This window comes from Tasmannia lanceolata, unplaced genomic scaffold, assembly GCF_043159265.1.
Source record: "Tasmannia lanceolata isolate RefF3 unplaced genomic scaffold, GAP_Taslan_0.1 ptg000037l, whole genome shotgun sequence".
Lineage (NCBI taxonomy): Eukaryota > Viridiplantae > Streptophyta > Magnoliopsida > Canellales > Winteraceae > Tasmannia > Tasmannia lanceolata.
This window is the reverse complement of record NW_027518714.1, coordinates 11,931,268-11,955,570: the sequence shown is the minus strand read 5'-3', so window position 1 is coordinate 11,955,570 and position 24,303 is coordinate 11,931,268. Positions and strand designations below refer to the sequence as shown.

General features: G+C 39.3%; 1 protein-coding gene across 1 annotated transcript in view; it reads right to left on the bottom strand.

Annotated features, from left to right (window-relative positions):
- The window catches only part of MSH1 (MUTL protein homolog 1), a 68,471-nt gene that overhangs the window by 19,593 nt on the left and 24,575 nt on the right, over nt 1-24,303 (bottom strand). Inside the window, exons 10-13 of the mRNA XM_077371130.1 lie at nt 21,890-21,999; nt 20,101-20,206; nt 19,918-19,993; nt 16,392-16,450 (exon numbers count right to left, since the gene is read on the bottom strand). Coding sequence (XP_077227245.1) covers nt 16,392-16,450; nt 19,918-19,993; nt 20,101-20,206; nt 21,890-21,999 — 351 coding nt within the window. The remainder of the gene's footprint in view (nt 1-16,391; nt 16,451-19,917; nt 19,994-20,100; nt 20,207-21,889; nt 22,000-24,303) is intronic.

The following is a 24,303-nucleotide window of genomic DNA, read 5'->3' as shown; positions in this document are numbered from 1 at the left end:
ATTGCGGTTAATGCTGATAACATGAGCACTTGATCCACTCTTCGCCCACAATACCATAGACTCCTTTGAATATAAATTTGAGAAAACATCCTATGGCCAAAGTCATCAAACCTAACACCAAATCATCTATACTCAATAGAATATGATTTTTCGCTCTAATGTTTTATAGAAGAGGCTCCTAAAGTATCTATCTCGGTTAACCGATATTTCTCTACAAAAAATAGTGAGGTATCTAGAAAAGAGTCTTTCATCTGATCAGCAAAAAAAATGCCCCATTCTCAATCATAGAAACCCACATCTCATGCACAAGATACAGTGTAGTATGATCAGTGTTGCGAGCCCTTAACATACACATAATAGGCTCTGTGAAAGCCAACATATAGTCGAATTTAACCTACCATGGATCAGATACCACGAACTCATTTAGCTTCGTTGCTATTCCTGTTTTTGCAGTATCTTTATAGTATTTCCGATCCTCAAGCATTACCATCAATTGAATGAAAGATTTGAATTGCCTAACTCGATCCTCAAGCATTACCATCAATTGAATGAAAGATTTGAATTGCCTAACTCGCACCACCGTTTAAATTGTCGGTGCAGATCGTGCTTCACTCATACCAATAACTTTAACTTAAAAATTCTAGTGAAAGTGGTCGACACCATTCAATGTTTAATAACGAAGTTTTGAATAAACTCCACGTCCTTCACAATATCTAAATCTATTGACTGCGTATGCACTACACACGGTATCCATAAAGCCTAGTTCAGCATATGCACTACACATGGTATCCATAAAATCTTATCCCTGCAAATCTACAAACAAGTGTATTATCGGTAGTAATTTGCACAACTCTCTTTAATTTATCCCAGACCCAGGCACAAATCCAGATAGAAATCAAGTAGGGAGGCTATTGTAAGATTGCAGCAAACAAAGAACAAAAAGAAATCAAGGATTCATGAGAGTCCAATAGAAAATAATAATAAATAAATAAAATCGCAACATCCGATGATTTCAAATGGGATTTTAGCTGCCATCAGGCTCAAATCCTATCGAAAGCCTAGAGGATGTTGCAATCTCCCCACTAAAAAAAGAAAGAAAGAGAGCTTTCTGTCGAGGGCTACGAAGGATTTCCAGGAAAAAAGTCAGTACATTTTATAGCAGACTATGGCTGCTTTCCATCAAGGACAATCAGTTTCAATGGTTTTCTGGTAGACTGTAGGCCTCCCTTGTCTCCTCAAGTGTCTGCAAGGCTGGGATTTTGCATAAAAAAAGGAAAATCGATGAAAATCCTAAACTAAAAAAAGTGCTTCACATATCATAACCTTAAAGATGAATCTGCCACAAAATGTCACTTAAGGACATGTCAGATTCGTACCGCAAATATGCAAATAGTCGGAACACAGGTATGGGAGCAATCATAACGTGTTCTATGTGAATCTGTGTTGAAATGAATTTCCATGCAATACGACAGCTTTCCCTAAGTGGGTTGAGCTGGAGTAGTCAGGAATACATGAAACTTAAAGAGAAACAAAGGCCTTTACAAACATTGCTTCATCTTGAAGTAGTAAAGGCTAAGCATAACAAACATTGAGAGACACTAGTGTGTCCTAAGTTATAATGGACCAACAAACATTGAGAGACACAGTTGTGTCCTGTTATAATGGACCATTCAAGTAGCTTAGATTACTTTTCATTCGTGACAAGCAAATAGTTTTGTAATAATCAGATAATAGAACAAGATTTCGGATCACTCCCCAACAAAGAATTATGATATCAAAGTAGAATTATAAAGGATGTTAGGAAAGCTTACTCTTAATAATGAAATAAGCATAAAAAAAATCATTTGCAGAATGGTAGGTGCTTTCCTTAATTGCATGACTCACCAGGTAAAAGTCTTATAGATTTAGTTTCCGTTTCTTCTTTTTTTTCTCCTTTCATCATACAAAGAGTATTAAGAGAAACTTGGCCCCTCAGTAGCCCAACTTCTTGTCATCATGCCAATTCACTCGCACGTCAAAAACCCACAGCATAATTTGGATCATACCTAAGTTATAGGATAGCAATGCTTCACTAGTCGAAAAATTGTTTTGGTGCATGTTTTCAAATGCATCGTTTGCGATTCCTCTAAATGTTTTTAGTACATTTTTTTGGTACTCATGTCACTGGAGCATTTTTGGATTTTATTTTGACAAGCCAATCAATCAAGGCTAGTTGTAGTATATACATTAGTATAATTATTTTGAAAGATGATGTATTTCATTAATATTAAGGTGGCATTCGGGACCAGAAGTCCCAACCTGCTTTACAAAATATTAGAGCAAATGCACGGGCATACCCGAAGCCAAATTGAAGGAAGTACAATATCTAAGATTACTCCTTCCATCCTTACAGCAGCCTGAATTGGGTTTATAGGAAGGATGCTATTTCAATTTCTTCCCTTTGGGCTCCAGCCTTACCTAAGCTATCCGCTACCTCATTCGCCGATCGCCTACGGTGTTCAATCCTCGGATCAAGTACCCTTATCAGATCTAATATTTCCACAACTAGTTCCTGCAATCTCCAGGGTCCCTTAGAGAAACCAGAGGCCCAGGCTACAACATTCGTAGAGTCCCCTTTGACAATTAGGGGACGTTAGTTGTTCTCAAAAGCCTAACGCAGTCCGAATAGAAGAGCCCTGATTTCCGCTTCATTTGCATCACAGATACCAGCTGGTCCAAAAAAAGTCATAACCATCGAGGCACTAGAGTTTCTGATAACTCCCCCTACACCAGCCTTCCCTGGATTACCGAGGGAGCAGCAGTCAAAGTTAAGTTTCAGCCACCCCAGTGGCGGTGGAACCCATTTTGGTTTGGGTTTGGTTCTAATTGCTTTGTCCTGTATGACTGACCACCAATTCCTTATAAGATCACCCATCCCATAGGTAGTTCGTTTCTTAGCCTTTGTCCATGAAACTAATTCAACTTTAATGTTCGAAGCCAGGCGACCAGAAGTTCTACTTTTTTCCTCAAATATCCGCCTGTTACGCTCCTTCCAATGGTTTCAAATTATGGCGTAAGGGAAGGTCAACCATAATGTTCTACCTGTGTCACTGAAGGGGCCAGAGTGCCACCTAAGGAGCAAAGAGCTAATAGATTCGGGACATACCCAGGATATACGGAAAACTCCTACCGCTCTTACCCATAGGCAGTATGAATACGGGCAATGCAACATAAGATGATCCAGCGTTTCCTCTTGTTGCCGATAGAGAACGCACACACTTGCCAGGATGAAATGTCTTCGCTTCAAGCGAACACAAGTATTTATTTTCCGATGGACTACCGTCCACCCAAAAGCGACCACCCCGGAGGGGCTAGAGATTTCCAGATTCGCCCGATTGGTGATGGATGGCCATCATTTAAGGCCGAGAAAAAGAATTTTGCGGTAAAATCTCTGTTGGATGTCGGCATCCATATCCGTTCATCTTCCTTAAACTATGAGCAGTATTTCAACTCCAGAGCAGATAGGAGCCTCTGTAAATCATGGATTTCCTTCTCCTTAAGATTCCTACTTAAACGTACATCCCAGAAACCTCTGCCTCCCTGCCCTTCTCGCACTAAATAATTTGAAATCGTTGCATCAGGACTCACTGCAATTTTAAATAATCTTGGGAATTCTGTACTCAGTAGTGATTTACCACACCAGAGGTCTAACCAAAATCTTACATTCGCGCTGATACCCACTTTGTAGCGTATTTTCCATTCGAAGCCTTCCTTAACAGAACAAATGGATTTCCATGCTCCCGATCCCTTTCCTCCCAATTGTTTTTTAATATTTCAGTCCCCACATTCAGACCCGTATTTCAACCCAACTATCCGGTGCCACAGTGCCGTTTTCTCCATACCGTACCTCCATAACCATTTATCGAGTAATGATTTGTTTCGCAATCTGAGCTTACCAATCCCCAGGCCTTCGTGTCTTTTGGATTGGGTCACCTTCTCCCAATTAATTAAATGTTTCAGCTTTTTTGACTCACCGTCTCCGTCCCAGAGAAAATTCCGTTGTAATCGTTCAATTCTCAATGCAACTTTGACCGGAATTTTCAAAAGAGACATGAAATAAAACAGCATGTTAGAGAGTGCCGCTTTTATTAGTGTTATTCTGCCCCCAATAGAAATATGCCTTTTCTTCCACATTGCTAACTTCCTCTCTATTCTTTCCACCACCAGATCCCATTGAGCAGTTGATGAAATTCCAAACCCATGCTCTATTTGGTTGCTAGGTTTTTTTTGGTTCCTGGGATTTATGTGGGAGAAAAAAAATCCCAGGAGATTGGTGGGGAAAAAAAAGTCCTAGAAGTATCCTGGTAAAAGAAAAATCCCATGTTTGGTTGACCAGACTATGGTGGGGAAAAAAAAACCTATGTTTGGTTGCTTGAACTGTTGGGTAGAAAAAAATTCTTCTCAAGCTTATTTTTGGTTCCTGGGTTTATTTTTGTTCCCTGGGGTTATTTTGGGATGGGATGAAAAGGCAATCATTTCAAAAGTGGGATTAAAAAATTCACCACACAAGCAATCATTACAAGAGTGGGATTAAAAAAAACCTAGTGCTAAAAGGCAACCAAACATGGATGGGACCAAAATTTTACTAAAACTTCCTGGGACAAAAATTTAACTGGCAACCAAACGGAGCAGGGTAGGCCCAAATACGACACAGCGAAGGTTCCAACACTACACCCAATTGTCCTTGCCAGCCTTTGGATCTCTCGCTGATCCATGTTGATTCCCAAGAGCATGCTTTTGCTGAAATTAATTTTAAGACAAGAGGTGACCTCAAACCATTTGAATATCTTCATGGTGTTAGGGATCGCATGGGGGTTGCTTTGCAAGAATACTAGCTTGTCGTCCGCAAATTGAAGGTGAGTAATTTCTTCACTAGTAAATCCAGCTTGCAGCCCAGGAATCAGGCCTGATCTATTTGCTTTACTCATCATCTGACTAAGGGCCTCCACCACCATTATAAATACGTATGGGCTAGGGGATCCCCCTGGCGGATACCTCTAGATGCCATGAAAAAGCCCTCTGTTGCACCATTGATGAGGACTGAGAAAGAATTAAATAATATGAGTGACCTGACCCACATCCTCCATTTTGCACCAAAACCCATCATTTCTTGTATAAAGTCAAGAACGTCCCAGTCCACATGATCGTAGGCTTTCTCAATGTCTATCTTAAACACTAAACCCAAGGGTCCGCTTCTCTTCACCGAGTCAATAAGTTCATTAGCAATGATGACCCCATCCAAGATTTGTCTTGATTCAACGAAGGCTCCTTGGAACTGGGATATGATACCTCCCATGGTATTTTTCACTCGTCTTGCCAGCAGTTTTGCAATGATTTTAGGAATGCTATGCATCAAACTAATTGGGCGGAAATCCTTAATCCCAATCACTCCTTTTTTAGGGATTAGAGCAATAAAGGTTGCTTTTGCAGCCTCACTGATGATGCCCCTTTGCTGGAATTCGTGGAAGAAAGCCATAATGTCTCCCTTTAATATGCTCCAAAACTATTGAAAGAAGGCCATTGGAAAACCATCCGGACACGGGGCCTTATCCCCGGCCATTGAGAGAATGGTCTGTTCAACTTCCTCTTCCGAAAAATTCCGATCCAACATTAGTCTTTGATCCGGAGTAATACTCTTGAATTGAACTCCAGCCAGCTTCGGTCGCCACTCCGAGGATCTAGAGTATAAAATCGAGTAGTATTCCACAATTTTTGTTTTGATAAGAGTTTTGGTCTTCAAATATGGAATCCCCATCCTTCAAGCAGTTAATTGAACTGATTCTCCTTCGCGAATTTGCAATTCTATGGAAATACTTCAAATTCATATCCCCAACTATAAGCCACAAGGCACGAGATTTTTGCCTCCATCATGTCTCTTCTCTTCGTAAAATCGCCTCATTTTCCTCCATGAGTTTGAGGCGAACCAATTATTCCTCTACTGATAACGGTCCGTCCTCCTCTTTGCTTTCTAAGAGGACCAAACGACTAGAGATCTCCTCCTTCCTTTGTTTAGTTTCTTTATCAACGGTCTTTTGCCATTCTTTAATTTTCAGTTTTAGCCCCCTCAATTTTTGGCAGAGAATGTATCCTTTCCAGCCTCTGATTTCAATTTCTTCCCACCACTGCTGGACCTTGTCTTCAAAACCCGTTACCTCCAAGAGGTCCAAGTCAAACCTAAACGGCCGGAGTCCCCCAGAGAAGTTAGAGATTTCCAGAATAACCACGGTATGATCAGACACAGATCTTGGGAGCGCCTTCTGAGAGATAAGAGGAAAGCATTCCTCCCAATTCTCGAGTGATAAGAACCCGGTCAATTCTGGTCATTACCAGACGGTCCTGATAATTGGACCAGGTAAACCTTGCTCCATTTAGTGCAAGATCTATCAATTCACAGTCTTGGATAAAGATAGAGAAGTTTCTCATCCTAGTTGTGATTCTAGTATGTGTGTTCTTCTCTGAAGGGAATCTTACTGTATTGAAATCACCACCAAGGATCCACGCCCCCTGCCAGGCTTCTCTAATGCTCATCAAATCACACCATAGTTCTCTTTGAGGCCCTGACCGGTCCATAAATGACTGTAAGTCTGTAAGCATCCATTTTTCATTCCAGTCGAAAGAGTAGATGATCGATATCGAGAACCTCCCCATGCGAACTTCCTCCCGATGGAATCGCCCTTCTTTCCAGATTACAATAATACCTCCTGTTGTGCCCATCGCATCTTTTGCAACCCATTCTCGCTGATTTCTACCCCAAGTCTTGTTGATGATTGTGTCTGCTACCCCCAATAGTTTGGACTCAATAACAGCCACCAAGTCTAGCTTGATTTGGTAGATAAGATCATTCACCGCCTGTGTCTTCATGCCTTCCCGTAATCCCCTAATATTCCAAAAACTGAGCTTCATTGGGAGCGGGGATTATGACTCCCAAAGGCTTCTCAGCCCTCTCAGACTAGGACTCCCCGCTGACAGCAGCTCAAGCGAGCAGGGGCCCGCCTCCCCAAAGCTGGAAGCAACTTTATTAAATTTCCATGGTGTGGTTGGTCGGTCTTCATGACTGTCTTAAATTGATTATCCTTTCTCCTAGGAACTTCCTTTGCGAGTCCCTCCCAAGGGTTTGACGACTAGTAGTCCCCTATTTTGCCACACTCCACGGTCGTTTTTGTCCTTTTGCGATCAGTCCTAAAGCTCCTAATTTTTTCGATCCCTGTTTTAAGACTCGAAGAGCCTTGGCGATTTTTTCCTGCAAGCTTGTCGAGAGGAGGCAAAGAGGGTCTTTTTCCGCCCCTTTGCGATCTTCATTGATTCATTACGTGCTCTAGCAATGATATCCGGTTTGGTGACCGCTTGGGATGAGCCTGTCAGAGGCTTTTGAAATTTAAAATTTGAAAGCTATCTCTGGGCCCACTTTTGATACTTGGGACCAGAGCCACCCTGTTTCATGACACGAGGCTGCCATGTGGCAGCAGGGCCAACGGTCATCTTCCCGGTGGCCGACGAGTCATCGAAAAGTGCCGGCTCAAGTTCCGGTGTCTTTCTTCGTTCATTCCAGCCCGTAATTTGTTCAAGTTCCTTCAGCTGGCAAACATTTGGTCGATGGCTTCCCGGTGGATGGAAAGAGGTTTGGGGATCTTCTCATGGGGTCCTAATGGGCCCTCAAACCTCCTCTCTACCCACTATCTGAGGATCAAAAACCTCAACACCTATTTTGAACAAGATATTGTGGACCTGCAGGTCAACGAATGGCCTTGTTAATTCCACTCCGGTGCAAAGATTTTTGCCGACACAAACCTCATACAATCTGTATAATGCCCTTTCATATCCGTTTCAAGAACTGTACCGAATATCTTCCCCAGGGCTTCCACAGTTGAAAGAGCCCACGCATGGAGTGGGATTCCTAGGAATTTGACCCAAATTGCTTTAGACCCTTGTTGATAATCCTTATCCCATGCTCGAAGAGATAGCAACTAATGACCGCATGCTTTCCCCCCAGCTGCAATATTTTGATGGCCATACTTTCCTTCTCAAACATGAAAAGGTCCTTGTTGGAATCAAGGATGGAGGGTTTGGGGAGAGTTGGAATATCCCAGAACCATTTAGCCCAGTTTCATAGATCTTCTACGTTCCACTCAGTTTGTTTTAGTCTCCCAATTAGACATGACTTTAAGATCTGCTTCCTCTCATCAATTTCCTTTCCAGTTACCGAGACCACCGGTATTCCATCTCTTACACTAAGTGAGGTCATCCCAGAATCTGGCCAAACCTTTTCCTCCTCCGAGTTGCGGTGTTTAAGAACTTCCCATTTTGGTTTAGAAGAAACAGATGGCCTACAGCTTCTTCCATCGTGACACCTTCCACAGGCCTTGCGCCATTTGAAGTTCTGATAACTGCATGTCGTGCATCCCCAATCCCCATGTCTTAGAAGCCCCTCAACTTGGGCCACGGCAGCTTTGTGCGACGTCTTGTTTCTTGCCGCCATTACCTTAGAAGAGAAGGAATCGAGACGGGCTTGGGCCCTACAAAGATGAAGAGGAACCAGAAGGGCTTGCACTCACGACACCGGAGGAGAAGCGAGCCACTTCTGATATTCATCGTTGTCCAGGTTATGACCAACCTTTCCACACTGTTTTCTGCATGCAGAGAAGAGAAAAAAAGAGACAAAAGAGCAGAATCTCAGAAGGCTAACGAAGCTGTTACAAAATGAGTTTCATTAGTATAATTCATTATAATTTTATGCTATTTTGAAAAGTATTTTGATTAATCATAGAATTAAGAGATTTACAAGAAATAAAATAGATAACACAACCTCCATATATATATTTATGCAAAAGAAATTTGGTTATGTTTATTTTTAATAGATAGAATATAGAATTAATAATCAAGTTTAGCTGTAAAGCCCAGACTACTCTAAGATTTATGCAAAATAAATTTGGTTACAATTTAGATTTAGTAGATAGAATACAGATCTAGTAATCAAATTTAGCTTTAAACCAATTTCGAGATTGATTGGAGCCTATTCCCATTATAAACAAAAAAGGTTGAAACTTATCAAAGCTAAGGTTGAAAGTAGTTTTAAAACTCCCCCGCGTCATCTTCGACTCCCCCGAGTCAACTCTCTTTTCCCTTGGCCGTGTTCCCCGTTTTGCAGCCGCATTCTGCGTTCTGCCAACAGAGTCAGTAAAAACTCTTTTGACTCTCCTCTGTTGTGGTCGTGTCAACTGAGTACTTAGTTGCGCAAACCGAGTATTCGACCACATCGTGCCAGTCAACTAGGAATTTCTTTGACTGCATTTCGTCCCGCATCCGCGTTTTGAACCACTGGTTGAAACACAACACAAATCCAATTCAAACTTTTTCCAACTAGATACCAGATACATTCAATACCCAGTTCCTTAGTAGGTGGGAGAAAGACACAGAATAGATTAACCAAGGATTGCTTTGAGTAACTATGATCTAGCTTTGGCTGCTAGCACCACCAATAGGTAAGTTAAAAACTTCAAATGTCCTGGGGAACAATCCAAAACCATACTTCCACATATGGAAGCGGAACAACCATTCCAGAAGCAACAAGATACTTCCCAGCATTAACGACATTCTCCACCAAAGATTCATTCACAATCCTAAACGAAAACAATTAGTTTTCCATAGAAGAGGCCTACCAATTTATGATGGTAAACTTACTTTTGCATAACAATCTAAGTAAATAATATGGCAGGAGGAAGAAAGATGCAAAATAAACATATATTAAGGAATTTGAATGTTTTTATCCAAAGGAAAAAAAAAATATTTACTTGTACACCATGAATCATATCCAGTGTCGAGGCATTTTTCTTCAACAGGTCAACTTAGATCAAACAATCTTATATCAAATCAGATGTAATAAATAGCACATGCTATTCCGTTGGTAAAATGTTTCCACTTGGTTTTACACGAAATAACCGTGAATAAAGAAACATTGTGATGTAGCATCGTGAAGAAAAATTGAGGAAAGGGGACAGAAATAGATGAGAGGGAATAGCATTAGAAGAATATGGGAAGAAGAGACGAAAATAACCTGAAGAAGAGACGAAAATAACCAGAAGAATACACGAATTTGGGGAGAGAAGAGAAGAAGAAAACCATAATTAGAGGGAGAAGAATCTTTATTCTCCACTGAAGTAGTAGAACGCGTAATCTGGCGGAAGCAATTATGATGTCTAACGCTCGAGACAATCGGGAGAGCATCTGCAAGGTCGGCGGAAGAAGAGGGAAAAAAGTGCCCCTGTAGACTCATGCGAACAGAATCTGCGGTGGAGAAGTAAACTAGCTGGGAAGATCGCAATGTACTCCTCCTGGATCCGCAAAACAGCATGGGCAGTATCAATCCATGATCAGTATCAGGATGGTCATCTTGTGCACTGAAATCGGAGGCTCGACCTCCATAATCATCTCGATCGGGGCATCTACTGGAGAAGCAATGCTATCAATGTGCTCATGTAAAGATATGGAATCGGCATCCTCAATGATCAGCTCGTGCTGTGTATGCTCTGGTAATGCCTCAACGATCTGGTCACTCGGCTCGAACTCAGGCAATGGATCTGCCTCACGTGGATCTGCCACAATATCTGCCTCAGAAGAGTGAAGCTCACGCTCTAGATAATCGGCAATTGGTGCGGCAGAAATCTCAGAAGCATCATGCGCAACGATGTCGATATCAGTAATCAATTGAGTCTCTAACTCTGGATCGTCCATCTCAGAGTCTGAATCTGATGGAATCAAAGGCTCAACATCAATGATCTCATCAATACTAGCATCTGGACCTGTAAGAATATCAGCAACGGGTAAGACGGATGAAGTAATGGAGCGGCTCTGCAAATCTAACTCACGCATGCGACGCTCTAAATTCTCAGCTTCAATTTTAGCTTCGTGTGCACGACGGGTTGCTGCTTCTTGTCGAGCGGCTTCTTCGCGCTTCAATCTCCGTAGATAGTGGAGCGTATGAAGAGTAATAAAAAAATCATGAACATCCTTCCAATGACAGATTGGAGGCTCGCTTCTTCTCCGACGGTACGTTTCCATGTGGTCCCATGAGCATCGGCCTTGTCGTCGCACAGTTTCTTTAGCCCAGTAGATAGTCGCTTGGTGATCATAGCCAGTGTACTCATGACATGCGTCTAGAGCATCAATCCACTGTAAACATGCATCCTCATAATAGCTAAAGGGAGTGCGTCCATTCCAATAGCTTTCGTCGTACCCATCAAAATATGGAATAAATGGGGGAGGCATAGGGATCAATGTCGAAAATTGAAATCAACTGTCTGATCTGTCTGGCATGTCGAAAGAAGCACAACATCTGTCGCAGATCTGAAATCGGATGAGTAAAAGCTGATGGTCGGAAGAATGGGCGCGATCAACGGCTGAGATGGCTCCTGAAACTGTGTTGAAGACTGCTGTCCGCTGATGAAAATAGGCAGGATGCGCTCTAAAACTGTGTTGAGGGCCAATTTTGAGGAGAAATGGCTCGGGTGAGGAGGGAGAAAATGAGATGGGATAGAGAGAGAAGTTGTTAGCCCAAGGGTTCCCCATGGGTTCATTCAATCACCTTATTTTGATGATTAACAAACGCAAATTGATTAGTCTTTTATGGACTAATTGTTTGGCTTGAGTGTTGTGGTATGGACAGGAAATTCACAGGTTAATCCATGCTAGCACACAACATTTATGGCCTATGCTTGAAGATGAACCAAACACGTGTCAAAGGAGCTAGAGCATACAAAAGATCAATCATACCTTGGAGGATCAACCAAGAAGAAGCTCAACATTAGTCATCTCAAAGCATTGAACAAACAAAGAAAGATCAATGAAGGCCAAAGCTTGGAGATCAACAACTTGAAGGAGTGATCCATGCAAGAGACCAAGACTTGAAGATGAGCTTTAAAGTTGAAGATGTGAATAATGAGTCTTGTGTTAGATTGTATAATTTAATCCCACTTCGGTATCCCTTGTTGAGGCATAATCAAATCATTAATAAGGTCCCAAACAATATTAGAATATAAGGAAAAGACCCGTGGACCAAAGCCCTAGTGCCATGATAGCTTAGAATTACAAAAGATTCAAATTGGCACACTTGGCACTTGAATTTTGAGATCAAGTCATAAATCCTATCATAATTTATCCTAAACATTTTTAAATATTTTTGAAAATATTTTTAACAGAAAGCGCTCATCATTTCCGTTCAAATCAAGTATAAGAACATCGAAATCCGACGAGAAACGAGTGAGATATGAATTTTACAAAACCGAGTCTGAAATCTGGAAAATGTCAAAAATGCCCTGAAATAGATCCGTTGGGAAGTTGCCCAGAATTACAGAAATGCCCTTGTAACGGCTAGTTTTGGGTTTTCTCTATATATATGGGTTCTCTAACCATGTGAACCAATCTCTCTCATTCCTAAACTTGTTGTAAACATATTAGAGAGTGGAAAACACCCGTGCCTCAATTTGGGAATATCTGAAGGGATTAGAGCTAGGCTTATCTTTGTAATTATCTTTGAGAGACTCTTGTGAGCTTTACATTGTATCAAGCCTTCAAAAGGCTAAAGAGTGTGCTTCAATCTTCTTCTTCATTGTAAACTTGGCAACAAAGGGCGCCGTATTTAAGACCCTTTGAGCTTGGACGCTTGGATTGTACAAGGCGAAAAGAACGCCGTATTTAAGTTCCTTGGAAGATAGTGGATTCCTTAAGGAGACAAAACTTGAGAAGAGTGGAGTAGGTCTTGGGGTTAAGACCGAACCACTATAAATCTTCGCGTCTCTTGTGTGGTATTTATCTCTCACCCTCACTCGTATTTGTGCTTGCATTTATACACTTAGAATTGAGTGAATAGTTAGCAATGGTAATTAACTTGCTTATCTAGTACCTTGCTAATTAGCCCATTTAATCTTGTTAATTAAGTTTGCATGAGCCTTCCACCAAGTGTTTGATAAAAGGCCTAAAAGAAACCATTCATCTAATTCCTTTACCTTGTTGTGGGATTTACAATCTTTAATCAACCACCAAGTATTTTCATAGAAAGATTAAAAAGGGAATAATCAACTAGGGTTTTCAAAAACCATCTAACAAGTGTTTGACAAAAGGTCTAAGAGAGGATATTCATTTAAGATTTTGAAACTAATCTTACAAAAGTTTTTAAAGAGGATAAATTTGTTTAAAGACACCCAATTCACCCCCCCCCCTCTTGGGTTGCCTAGTGGGATTTCACTTGGTATCAGAGCTAAAGGCTCTTATATAGATTTTTGAACTTTCAAATTTCTTCAAGAGAAAAGATCTATATTGGTAACCTAATGGCTTCTAGACTTCATTGTTTTGATGGAACCAACTATGGATCTTGGTCGATCCATATGAGGTCTTATCTCAAGAGTCTAGATAGTGAATTATTGAAAGTAATTGAAAATGGTTTTGTCTTGAACTCCAAATCTAAGAGAATTAGTGAACATGATAAAAGATTATATTGCTTGAACTCAGAAGCTATGAATGCCATATGTTGTGCCTTATCTTCTCATATGTTTGAGAAAATAGCTAATTGTAAAAATGCCAAAGAAATATGGACCTCACTTGAAAATATTTTTAATGTTAAATGTTTTATGGCATTAGAAAACAACAATGAAGAAAATAATGATTTTGATATGGATGAGCCTCTTACAATTGAAGAACTTCTTGATGGATGTGAGAAACTAAATAACGCCTTAAATCTTGAAGTCTCCAAGAATCAAAAACTTAAAAACTCTCTCAACTCAATTTCTAAGGAATTTGAAAACCTTGAAAATGACTATCAAAATTTGCTAAATGAAGAAAAGAAGTTGATTAAAGATAACAATATTCTTGAAAAGAGAAATTTTGAATTAATGGAGGTACTCAAAATCTTGATGGAAAAAGAAGATGAAGTAAAAACATCCCCATCTCATGAAATAAATCACTTGAAAATGAAAATTGAAGAAATGAGATTGAAAAATAAAAATCTTGAGTTGGAAAACAAATTCCTACAAGAAATGAATGCTAAACATGTTTGTGTGCCTATGCATTCTTGTAATTGTTCATCTAGATCATCATCTACCTATTCTTATGATTCATGTGATTATTGTGGTAGATTAGGTCATCACAAATCTATGTGTAGACTTAGGTTTGTGAAATCTTGCAAGTTTGTGTGGATTAGAAAAGATGATCTATTTCATAGAACAAACTTGCATGGACCCAAGATGGTTTGGGTTCCAAAACTCCCTACTTGATCTATTTATGACTTAGTAGATGTAGGGATGTGCTTCAATGTTTATATCATATGAAAATGGTTGTTTGGATACAAAAATGTCTATCTTGCATGAATGCCATGTATCCATATTTTGTGCTTAAATGTTTATCTTTTTTTAAAATCCAAAGTCTATATGCTTAAAACTTGATTTGTATTAGACTTTAACACATTGCACTAAATTGTTATATCTATTGGAAAATGTTCCCTAGATATCTCACTTGATGTATAGTTTATATTTGAGCTAAAATTGTCAAATCCCATGGAATGTATACTTCTAGATACAATATGCTTGATTCCCATGTATCTAGTTAATCTTGAGCTTAAATGCCTAGTGGGATTTCAGAAGTATAGAGAGAGAGAGAGAGGGAATTTTCTTTCCTACTTTTTTTTCCTTTTTTCTGATTTTTGTTGGGGGGGGGGGGGGGTTCCTGAAGGAAAAAGAGGGGGGTTAAATCTAGTAGTACTAATATGCGGGGGGGTGACCAAAGGAAGAAACGGGGTGGAATATAGAAGTCTCTCTACCTTATGCAAGTGGGTGGTCCAAGGAAAAAAGAGGGTGTATAATTAGTTCTATATAATGAGTGGGGGTGTGCAAGGAAGAATCGGGGGTGTTAATATAAGCTTCTTTATATTTGAGCAAAAAGGAGTCGTACTCTGTTACCCAACCTCCTTAACCAAAAGTAATAATTACTTTTAACTGTGGTGTTACCAAAAGTAGTCAGGCAAGTACCTTTTCACGAAAGTAAAATCCCTTTTTTTGTCTTTTTGTGAATACTTATAGTGCAAGCAAACTTACACAAAAGGAACCTTACTTTGTGACGGTAGGCTTTCCTTTAGCATACGTTCCTTTTGAATGACATATACAGACAAATAAGCCTTACCTTCTATTTCTCCACTTGTGCTTATCTGTCACTTGCCCACTTTTTTCACCAACCATACTTCTCTCACACGCAACATGAACATAATAGAAACCTTTCGGAACAGAGAGTCGTCTGCTACCTTACGATTTGCGCGTTGCAAATTTGGGCTAAAACTCAGGGATTGCACAACCTCACTTTTTTCCAGAGATTTGGGCGACCAGAAATAGGATAGGAAAGGGGCGACAAAATCTGGGCGATGGTGAGATGGCCCAATGATGGGTTAGGGTTTATGATAGGGATAAAATAATGGGAACAAGGGGCTGGTTTGGGGTGACGGAGAATAGAGGAAAGCGATGGTTAAAATAGTAGGGTACTGGGAGTTTATGGTGGACTACAAGTTTATTGAGAAGAGGCCTCAAAAACTGGGGAAAGAACTTGAGGTTATGGGCGGTAACAGAGTTCTTGTTATAGCTGCGCTGATGGTAGGAGAGGGTTAAAGTACTGTTTTAATTTAATTATAGAAGAATTTTGGGTGCTGAAAGTTATGGGTACAGACTTAGGTATATGGGTGGCGATTAGGCAGCAGGGACGTGGTGGAAAAGGGGTTCTAGGTTAGGGAAAAAGATAGGTTGGGGCTCATTTTTAATGGGAAAAAAAAGTGATAAACGAACCTGAATTTAAGGGTGAGTCGTTGCTTGATCTTCGGAGACTTGGACCTTTTGGCTTTGATACCAAATTGATTTAGCACGGTGAAGAAAAATTGAGGAAAGGGGAGAGAAATAGATGAAATGGGGTAGAATTAGAAGAATAAGGGAAGAAGAGACGAAAATAACCTGAAGAAGAGACGAATTTAGGGAGAGAAGAGAAGAAGAAAACCAGAATTAGAGGGAGAAGAATCTTTATTCAATATCAATAATCATCAAAAGTTACAAAATAAGTTGTAAAGGGGCCTATAAATAGACAAATAACAACCTAAAAGATAGAAACCTACTAAAATAAGCATTCCTAAAAGACTAAATTTCCTAATTCTAAATAACATGGAAAATAAAAGCCTAAAAACTAAATAGCATGGAAAATAAATGCCTAGAAATCTAAAGGGCAAAAATGCCTCTTATTTAAGCCTAAAATCTGCATCACATTGTCAAACAATATTAATAATAGCAAAGCATAATTCTCAATTCAATCGGTATTAAGAATTAGAAACATCTGACCTTGAATTGCTGATGCAATGGCATAACTGGGAGGATTGAGAAGAAGATCTCTAACATACCTGAGAGATAAGCATATACCAAAATAATAAGACATTTGAAGCACCTTCATAGCTGTGACGATTTCAAAAAGAAACAAACAAGAAGGATTGAATGATCTGACAGTATACATTAAACTTTTTATACGGTGGAACATCTCAGAACCGATCTGTTTATGTGACACGTCAAATTATTTCTGCCACCTGGTCTATCACTCTGACAAAGGCCCACATAATCAATTTCCTATGTTGTATTGGACTGTGATTTATTACAAGTATAGCATAATAGTAACATGTTTAACACCAAAATCCATATTTTCTAGTAATAACAAAAGAAAAGGAAAAATGGCTTCAAAAACAATGAGAGACCATTCAAGGAAATGTAATTTTTTTTTGGAAATGCATATCATACGGAAAAAATAAAGGTTGATAGTCTTGCCAATTTTGACAAACTGTTTGGCAATGATGCATTATGATATACTCTTTGCCCTACCCTATTTTTTATGTTGGTGTTTAATTAATAAATTGTAGTTGCCAATTGAAAATAAAAACAAGAAACAGGCGAACCCATTGGGGAATCCTGGTCCTATTGGAATTGGGGGAGTCTTGAGGGACGGATTTGGAGCTATGAAATGGACTTTTGCAGGTCCCATTGGAGTCGCAGATGTTAATGAAGCCGAAGAGGAATAAGGTATCTTGAGAATGAAGATTTGAATAAGGTAGCGGTAGAAGTAGCGGTAGAAGGAGACTCGCTCAATGTGATAAGGTGGCTTAGTGGCTCTCATTCCTTCCCCTGGAGATTTGTCCTTTCTTCGATGAGATCCAAGACAGGGTGGTGGATGCATCGATTTCTTTCCATAATGTAGGCGATCAACTAATGGTGTGGTGGACAGTTTACCTAGAGATGGTGTCTCTAGGGAGAGAGTTGAGCTATTTAACTCCATTCCTCCTTGACCCATGTAGTGGGGCTTGTTCTTGTCTTTCTTTTTCTGTCTCTTTATTTGTATAAACCTCCTCGGTCTTTTTTCGCATTTAATGCAATTGCCTACCATTCAAAAAAATAATAATTAACTTCTAAGTTCCAAGTTCCAAGTTTTCAACCATCAAAACAAGAAAGCCCAGGCCCAGCGACTCGACTTGACTCGTAAGAGTCTTAGTTTTTCGACTCGACTCACAGCGACTCGTAAGAGTCACCAGACGACTCGTAAGAGTGATCATCAGAGGCGAGTCGCATGAGCGACTCGACTCAACTCGACTCGAGAGTTGACTCGTACGACTCGTAAGAGTTTGACAACTATGGGCACCGCAAGTAGGGCTGAAGAAATATAAAGGTGGGGAGGTGGGGCCACAGATTCGCAACTTGCTCAAACACCCATGCAAGATATAGCTGATAAAACCACTATGGCAAGCGCCCGAGATCACATATACCATGGGTCCCATACAGAAGGGCAACTGACTTGGCTTTGATGTGAGAACGAAGAAAAAAACCCATGCATATCCCAAGATCAAAAGTAGGAGCCTGTTAGGACAAAATGAACATAAGGATTGCAAGAAGAAGGAAAAGCATGGATAAAAGAAAGTTACATAAAGTGGAGACCATTGATTTATGAATGATTAACTAATGCATACAATATTGTTTGAGCCTATGAAGGTAGAAGCAATGAAGCACGGATACCGGTACGGGCAATGTTCTGAAAATCGGAATCGTATCGTAAATCCTAAGAGGGGTCGAATCGTATCAAATCGTAAATCGAATCGTAAATCGTAAGATTTTTCAGATTTATAAATATATATCAGAAAAAAATAATAAAAAAAAGGAAAAATTATAAATAAAAATAAAAAGAGTAATTATCAATTTTCCATTCAAAACCATTAAAATAAATAACATGAAGTGCTTGACATGTGGAAACAGCCACACATGGCAGATTTTATCTTATTCATTTAATTCATCAGAGGCAAGAAAAAAAACATATATATTGGAGGAGAACCCTACCTCAGCTGGCTTTGGCATGTGGGAATAGACACACGGATTGATTTTTTGGCAGAGTTTATTTTATTCTTTAATTCATTTGAGGTGGTTGTTCCCACATGCAAAGACAAGAGAATAGCAGATATATATATTGGAAGAGGAGAGAAGACAAGAAATAAGAAAAAAAAGGGAAAAAACTGCAAAATCACTCACGGGCTCAAGGCACAGTGAGGGTTTCTTTTTGTTCTTCTCACGGCACAGATTTTCTTCCTCTTTTCTTTCGTGCTAGCGAGGAGCAAGGACGCCATCAAGGGTTTCTTCCTCTTCCCAAACCATCAAACCCTAGCTTGCAATCCCAAACCAGCAAACCCTAAATCGATTTGGGTTTTTTTTTCTTGCCGTCTTGTCGTCTCACAGATATGTGTTAAAGAGAAGGAGTCAAGAAGAAAGGTAAAAGTCGATTGGGTTTTTAACTTAAGACCTGGGCCCACTTTTTCTAACAAAAACGATAGATATAATGAATCGTACGATTCAAGATCGAATCGTACGATTCAACCCAAAACCAATTCATTGAAGCGATCTGAATCGTTACCTGTACGATTCGATTCAAATCGTACGATTTTGACAACATTGGGTACGGGGTGCGGGTACGTGGATACGTGATTTTAAAAAAAAAAATAGGATACGGGTACGTTGGGGGTACGCTGAATATAATATATTTTTATATTTTATTATATATTTATAAAAATAAAAAATTAAATATTTTGTTAAAGATTCAAACAATTTAATTGGAGAACAATCAAATAACAATAACATCACCAAAATCTAATACTATTTCACCAAAATCTAATATTACTTCTAAGTTGTTAGGTTTTTAATTACGGGATATAGATATATTATAGATATTTTGATATATTCAACCCCCCTTTTGTTAATTGGGACAGCCCCTCTATTGTAAATCTGTAATTTTCAATTTAATTTGCATCGGGTGCGCACCTGATATGTACACAAACCTAGGTGCGTACCCGGTACACACCCAAAGAGTACCCAAGAGCACCCGCACCCGACACGAGTACGTGGGCCTTCAGAGAGTACCCATGCTTCTTAGCGTGGAAGTTGTGGCCCAAAATCAAAAAGCAGTTCAAATATAATTGAAATGTTGAACGTTGACACGCTGAACATTGAAATTATTTCAAGATTGACTAAATATAGCATAAGGAGGCTTTAAAATTAGGGTTTACCAAATATAATTAGACACGAATTACGGAATAGCAACAAGTGAACCAACGTCAATATACATATTTCCACATGATAACAATAATCCAAGTGAGTCGAGATTCATGTAGAACACATATTACGGCCATTTAAGGTGCCTATGTTAACAGGTAATAGAAGCAACAAAAAAGAAAAGAAAAAATCACTATCATATAAACTAAGATGATATTTCACCAACACTAAAGCCATAAATACATATATTTTTTCTACAATGTAGGGAATGGACAGAATGAAGTGTTCCACTTACACTACAGGAAGGCCAACACAATTTGATGGAAGCGACACCTTCAACAAGCTAGGTATCCCCTCAGTAGGTATGGCTCCTACGTGACGAAAAAATGTATTTTTCAATTATCGCTAGTGATGAAAGAACTAAATAAACAAAAAAACTATCAGTTGGAAAATTTTCAAGAAGTATAATGTGTCTAACCAATTTGTGTAGCTGTTCCAAGATATAAAGGACGAGGTCTTTTCTCTGAAGAAACAGTGACATTTCGAAATGTTGCTTCTGGATCAAGCCCATAGAGATCCCTTACCTATAAAAGAATACAAATACTTTAGCAATGCTAATTTCAACCTAACTACAAAATTGATGACAGTATATCAAATAACTCAACAATTGAGTTGTAATATACAAAGGGGCTACAAAAAATGTTTCTAGAGACGTATCATTCAACAAAAAGAGCTGTCTAAGGGACCCTCACGAGTTCAATCGCCGTCGGTGTTTGCTTGGTAAATTTTGGTCGGTGTTTGTCCTCCACCAATTGATCACCAGGTCTCGTGGTTGGTCGTAATTTGCAAGGCCAAACAAAGTGTACATCCATGAGGATCGGACCATGGCCCCACATGTTGACTTTGGCGGGCCAAGCAAGAGTATCAAAAAAACCACTCTTGGAATATAAATTCTCCGTTTTAGTTGCTCTATGAAATATGTTTTTTTTATTGAAGCCTCCCTTTTAAAGGTTGTCTTTGTGTGCGCGCGTGCAAGCCCACAGCTATTCTATATGAACTTTATGTTTTGAGGAGAAACATTATGGATGACCCACTTCTTTCTCCAAGCTTCACTTTCTATTTTACTTTTTACTTATATTTGCCTAGTGTTCTTATGATGCTTGAAAAGAACTTAATAAAAAAAATGTACACTATGGATGACCCAATTAAGGCTATAGTTTTCAGAGTTCATAGTTAACGATAATATCTACATTTTTTGTATTCATGTGTTACAGACATCATTATATTAATGGGAAAAGGGGATGAAAGACCCAACAACACCATTCTTTATTAATATATCATAACTATAAACTCCAATTTTACAAGGTAGATGGATGGTGTGTGTTAAAGTTGGCGATGGATGCCCACACTAAAGTTCGTAAGTAGAAAGGAGGAGAGACTATGAGAGAGAAGGAGAAAATAGCAAGCACAGGTTATAGTGAAAATTGGCGTCCTCACACCCCATCCTATCATTCTTTTATATAAGCCACTTAAAAGAAATTACATCACATGCCATTACAGTGATCCTAATGATGGGCCCTATCAAAAGAAAGCAAAATCTTAAAGAGCTTTACCAAAACATAAATACAATGGAGCATGCACTTATTTAACTCTCTAACACTCCCCCTCAAGCTGGAGCACGGATAACAGCATGACCAACTTGAAACAAATACTTAGTGTAATGTCAATTGATCATTTTATCTTTGAAAAAAAAAATACATCAATTGTTTGACACAACCACTTCCTCATCCAAAACTTCAAGAACGTGAGGAGGGATCCACACCAATGCTTCCATCTACTAAAATACAATACAGAAGCAGCTCACACATCGAACGAGGGAATGGGAATGCACATCGACTCGCATAAATGGCATAGTAACCACACAAATGGCATAATAACCATACAAAAAATGGCAGAACATCTACATAATCGCTTAGCAGCCACAATAATAGCTTAGCAACCATTGCTCACAAATAAGGCTTTGCAATAGACCGCATAAAGGCTCTGCAACAGCCCACGCATAGGGTAACAGCCCACAGAAAGGCTTTGTAGCAGCCCACAGGACCGCTCCAAAGTCGCCCACAATAACCCACATAAAGGCTACACAGTAGTCTGAAATGCAGTAATCCTCACACCAATAGTATAACAGTTATGAAATAGAGGACAGCAACCTCAAACAATAACAAAAGAATCATTCAAAATAGCTAAGCCCATTGTAAGATGCAAACCTTGAACAAAAGCTCAGTGACAGTAATGCCATCAAACCATTCAAAGTGCTTGCCAGAACATTCCCCCCATAGAAGTCCACCTTCACCAAATTCTCCCCAACGAGAAGTGCCTGCAGTTGGAAGTGTCTAACATAGTAAACATTCAAATATACACTCGCAACAAGATAGTAAATAGACCCCTATTTTGTAATGGTGGCAAATGCTTTAGGTAGTTACAATAAGATTTGCAGCTGTAACTTGTCATTCAAAGAATGGTTTGACGTTACTAGATGGTTAACAGTGTACCATGGTTTGTCCCATTAAATGAGATTTTGTGAAATTTTAAATTACTTAATAAGTAATGAGAAATATTTAGGGGTCGACCACAACAGAAATCCTGACAAAAATGGATAGAAATCAATTCGAAGCTTAAACAATTGATGATAATGGTGGTATTACTTCAAAGATCTAGAGGGCTATGTCAAAGGACAATGAATCAATGAGCTGAAATCCTGCCCTCAACACGCCCAAATAAAATAAAGTCACAAAAGGAAAAAGAATTGGCATCCACTTTAAGTCATGTTCCATGGAAAAACAGATTTTAGCTAAAAAAAATATTGGTATAGATCTATTATGATTGACTACTAACTCCAAAAAAAAAAAAATGCCTTCTCGGGTTCTTAGGAGCAACACCCATTTACAGTCCACAACCTGACTCGTTTGCATCTTGCTGCACTACATGTTTTGTGTATTTTCTTGTTCAAAATCGTGATCTTTACAGATAAATTAGACAATAGTGCCACAATGTGTGTCATTATTAGATACCTATGATTTGGCCGACACTTTGAATTTATTGCCGACACATGTATCGTGTTGTGTCCGACACGACACCCGTGTCGACACTTCTTTAGACACTTTTAAGTGTACTGCTAGAAGTGTCAGTAACTTTATATGTATGTACGTGTATGAGTGTGACACTATTTCTAGATTTTTAGGGGTTGCCATGTTAGATACCTCATATCTGTGTCAAAACTCGGCAAACGAATCCGTGTTCACAAATAATGATTATATGTACTTTCTATTTTAGGCATGTCCCCGTTTCTAAGTCTTGGGAGTTCGTCGTGTCCGACACTCCGTGTCCGTGTCGACATGCAACACTCGTGTCCGTGTCCACAAATCATAGTTAGATACTAAAACAACTTTATACGTTAGATAAGCTTATGCTGAACAACATATGTGAGGGGAAGTATCGTCTATAAGACATTGTAATACACAGATAAACTGATCAAAACACATTTTCTCCTTTATGTTTTGTCCCCTCTCTACTCTTACTTCACATTTCATCCATATTACATCCCTATTTTTATTTTTATTTTAAAGGAAATTTACATTAAGTAAAGCAAGGAGACCGAGATGGTCCACACAAGCAGAACCAAGAACAGGAATAAAGGACCAAAAAAAAAAAAAACCACACACACACACATCCCCACGATCAAGGTGGAAGTAAATAATCTCTAACTCCTTCCTGACGACTTCAAACCGAGCAAGAGCATCAGCCTCGGGATTGGACAAATGCCAAACATGCCAAAAACCAAGGGACCCTCGACCTTATCTATGAAGCAAAGATTCAAAGTAGCCACGGAACTCCTGAACGGTCATCACCCACTACACAATAGTAAGAAGAATTTGGGATTTAGCCTCCAACTCAATGGCCAAGACTTTGTTCTTCAACATAGAGGTTGGAGGTTCAATCCCAGCTAACCTACCCAAAAAATAGTGAGATGAATTTGATGTTGTATAGACTGCACCTTTTTTTTTCAAAAAAGCCTCAAACACTGTTATTGTGTTCCTTCCAATGAATCCCAATAGCTGCTGCCAACGCAAGGCTACAAAGAATTCGACCCTTGACTAGCCAAAGGACTAAGGACCATTGCTCAAACAACTCTCTAATATGGCAAGCAAAGATCCAGACTATCCAGCTAAGTTAAAACGACAGAAAACTTTTCACCAATTCTCCATCCAGCCCACATAAGGCACAATGATTAACAATCAAGCGATGTCAGCTCCAAAGAATATCCACCATCAAAAGTTAATTCAGGAATGTAGTCGAGCAGAGACCATCAGAGGTACATCAATCTCCCAAACTTTTTCAGCAAGGGAGATAAGTCAAAGGGGAAACTTTTTTTTTTTTTTTTGAGAAGTCAGTCGAAGGGGAAGCTAAACGCCAAGATTTATCAACGTAAAGAAATATTTCATTCCTTTTTCAGCTTGTTAATCTCTTCTAGATTCCATATTTTCCCATCTTCGCAATCAGCATGTTTCTTCCTTGTTCATCATCAAAATCATACTCATTCTTCATCCCACCTTTGAAATCCTAATTTCTCAACTTTCTTTCACTCGAAGTCACATTTTTTACTACTTCAAGCCTCTATCTC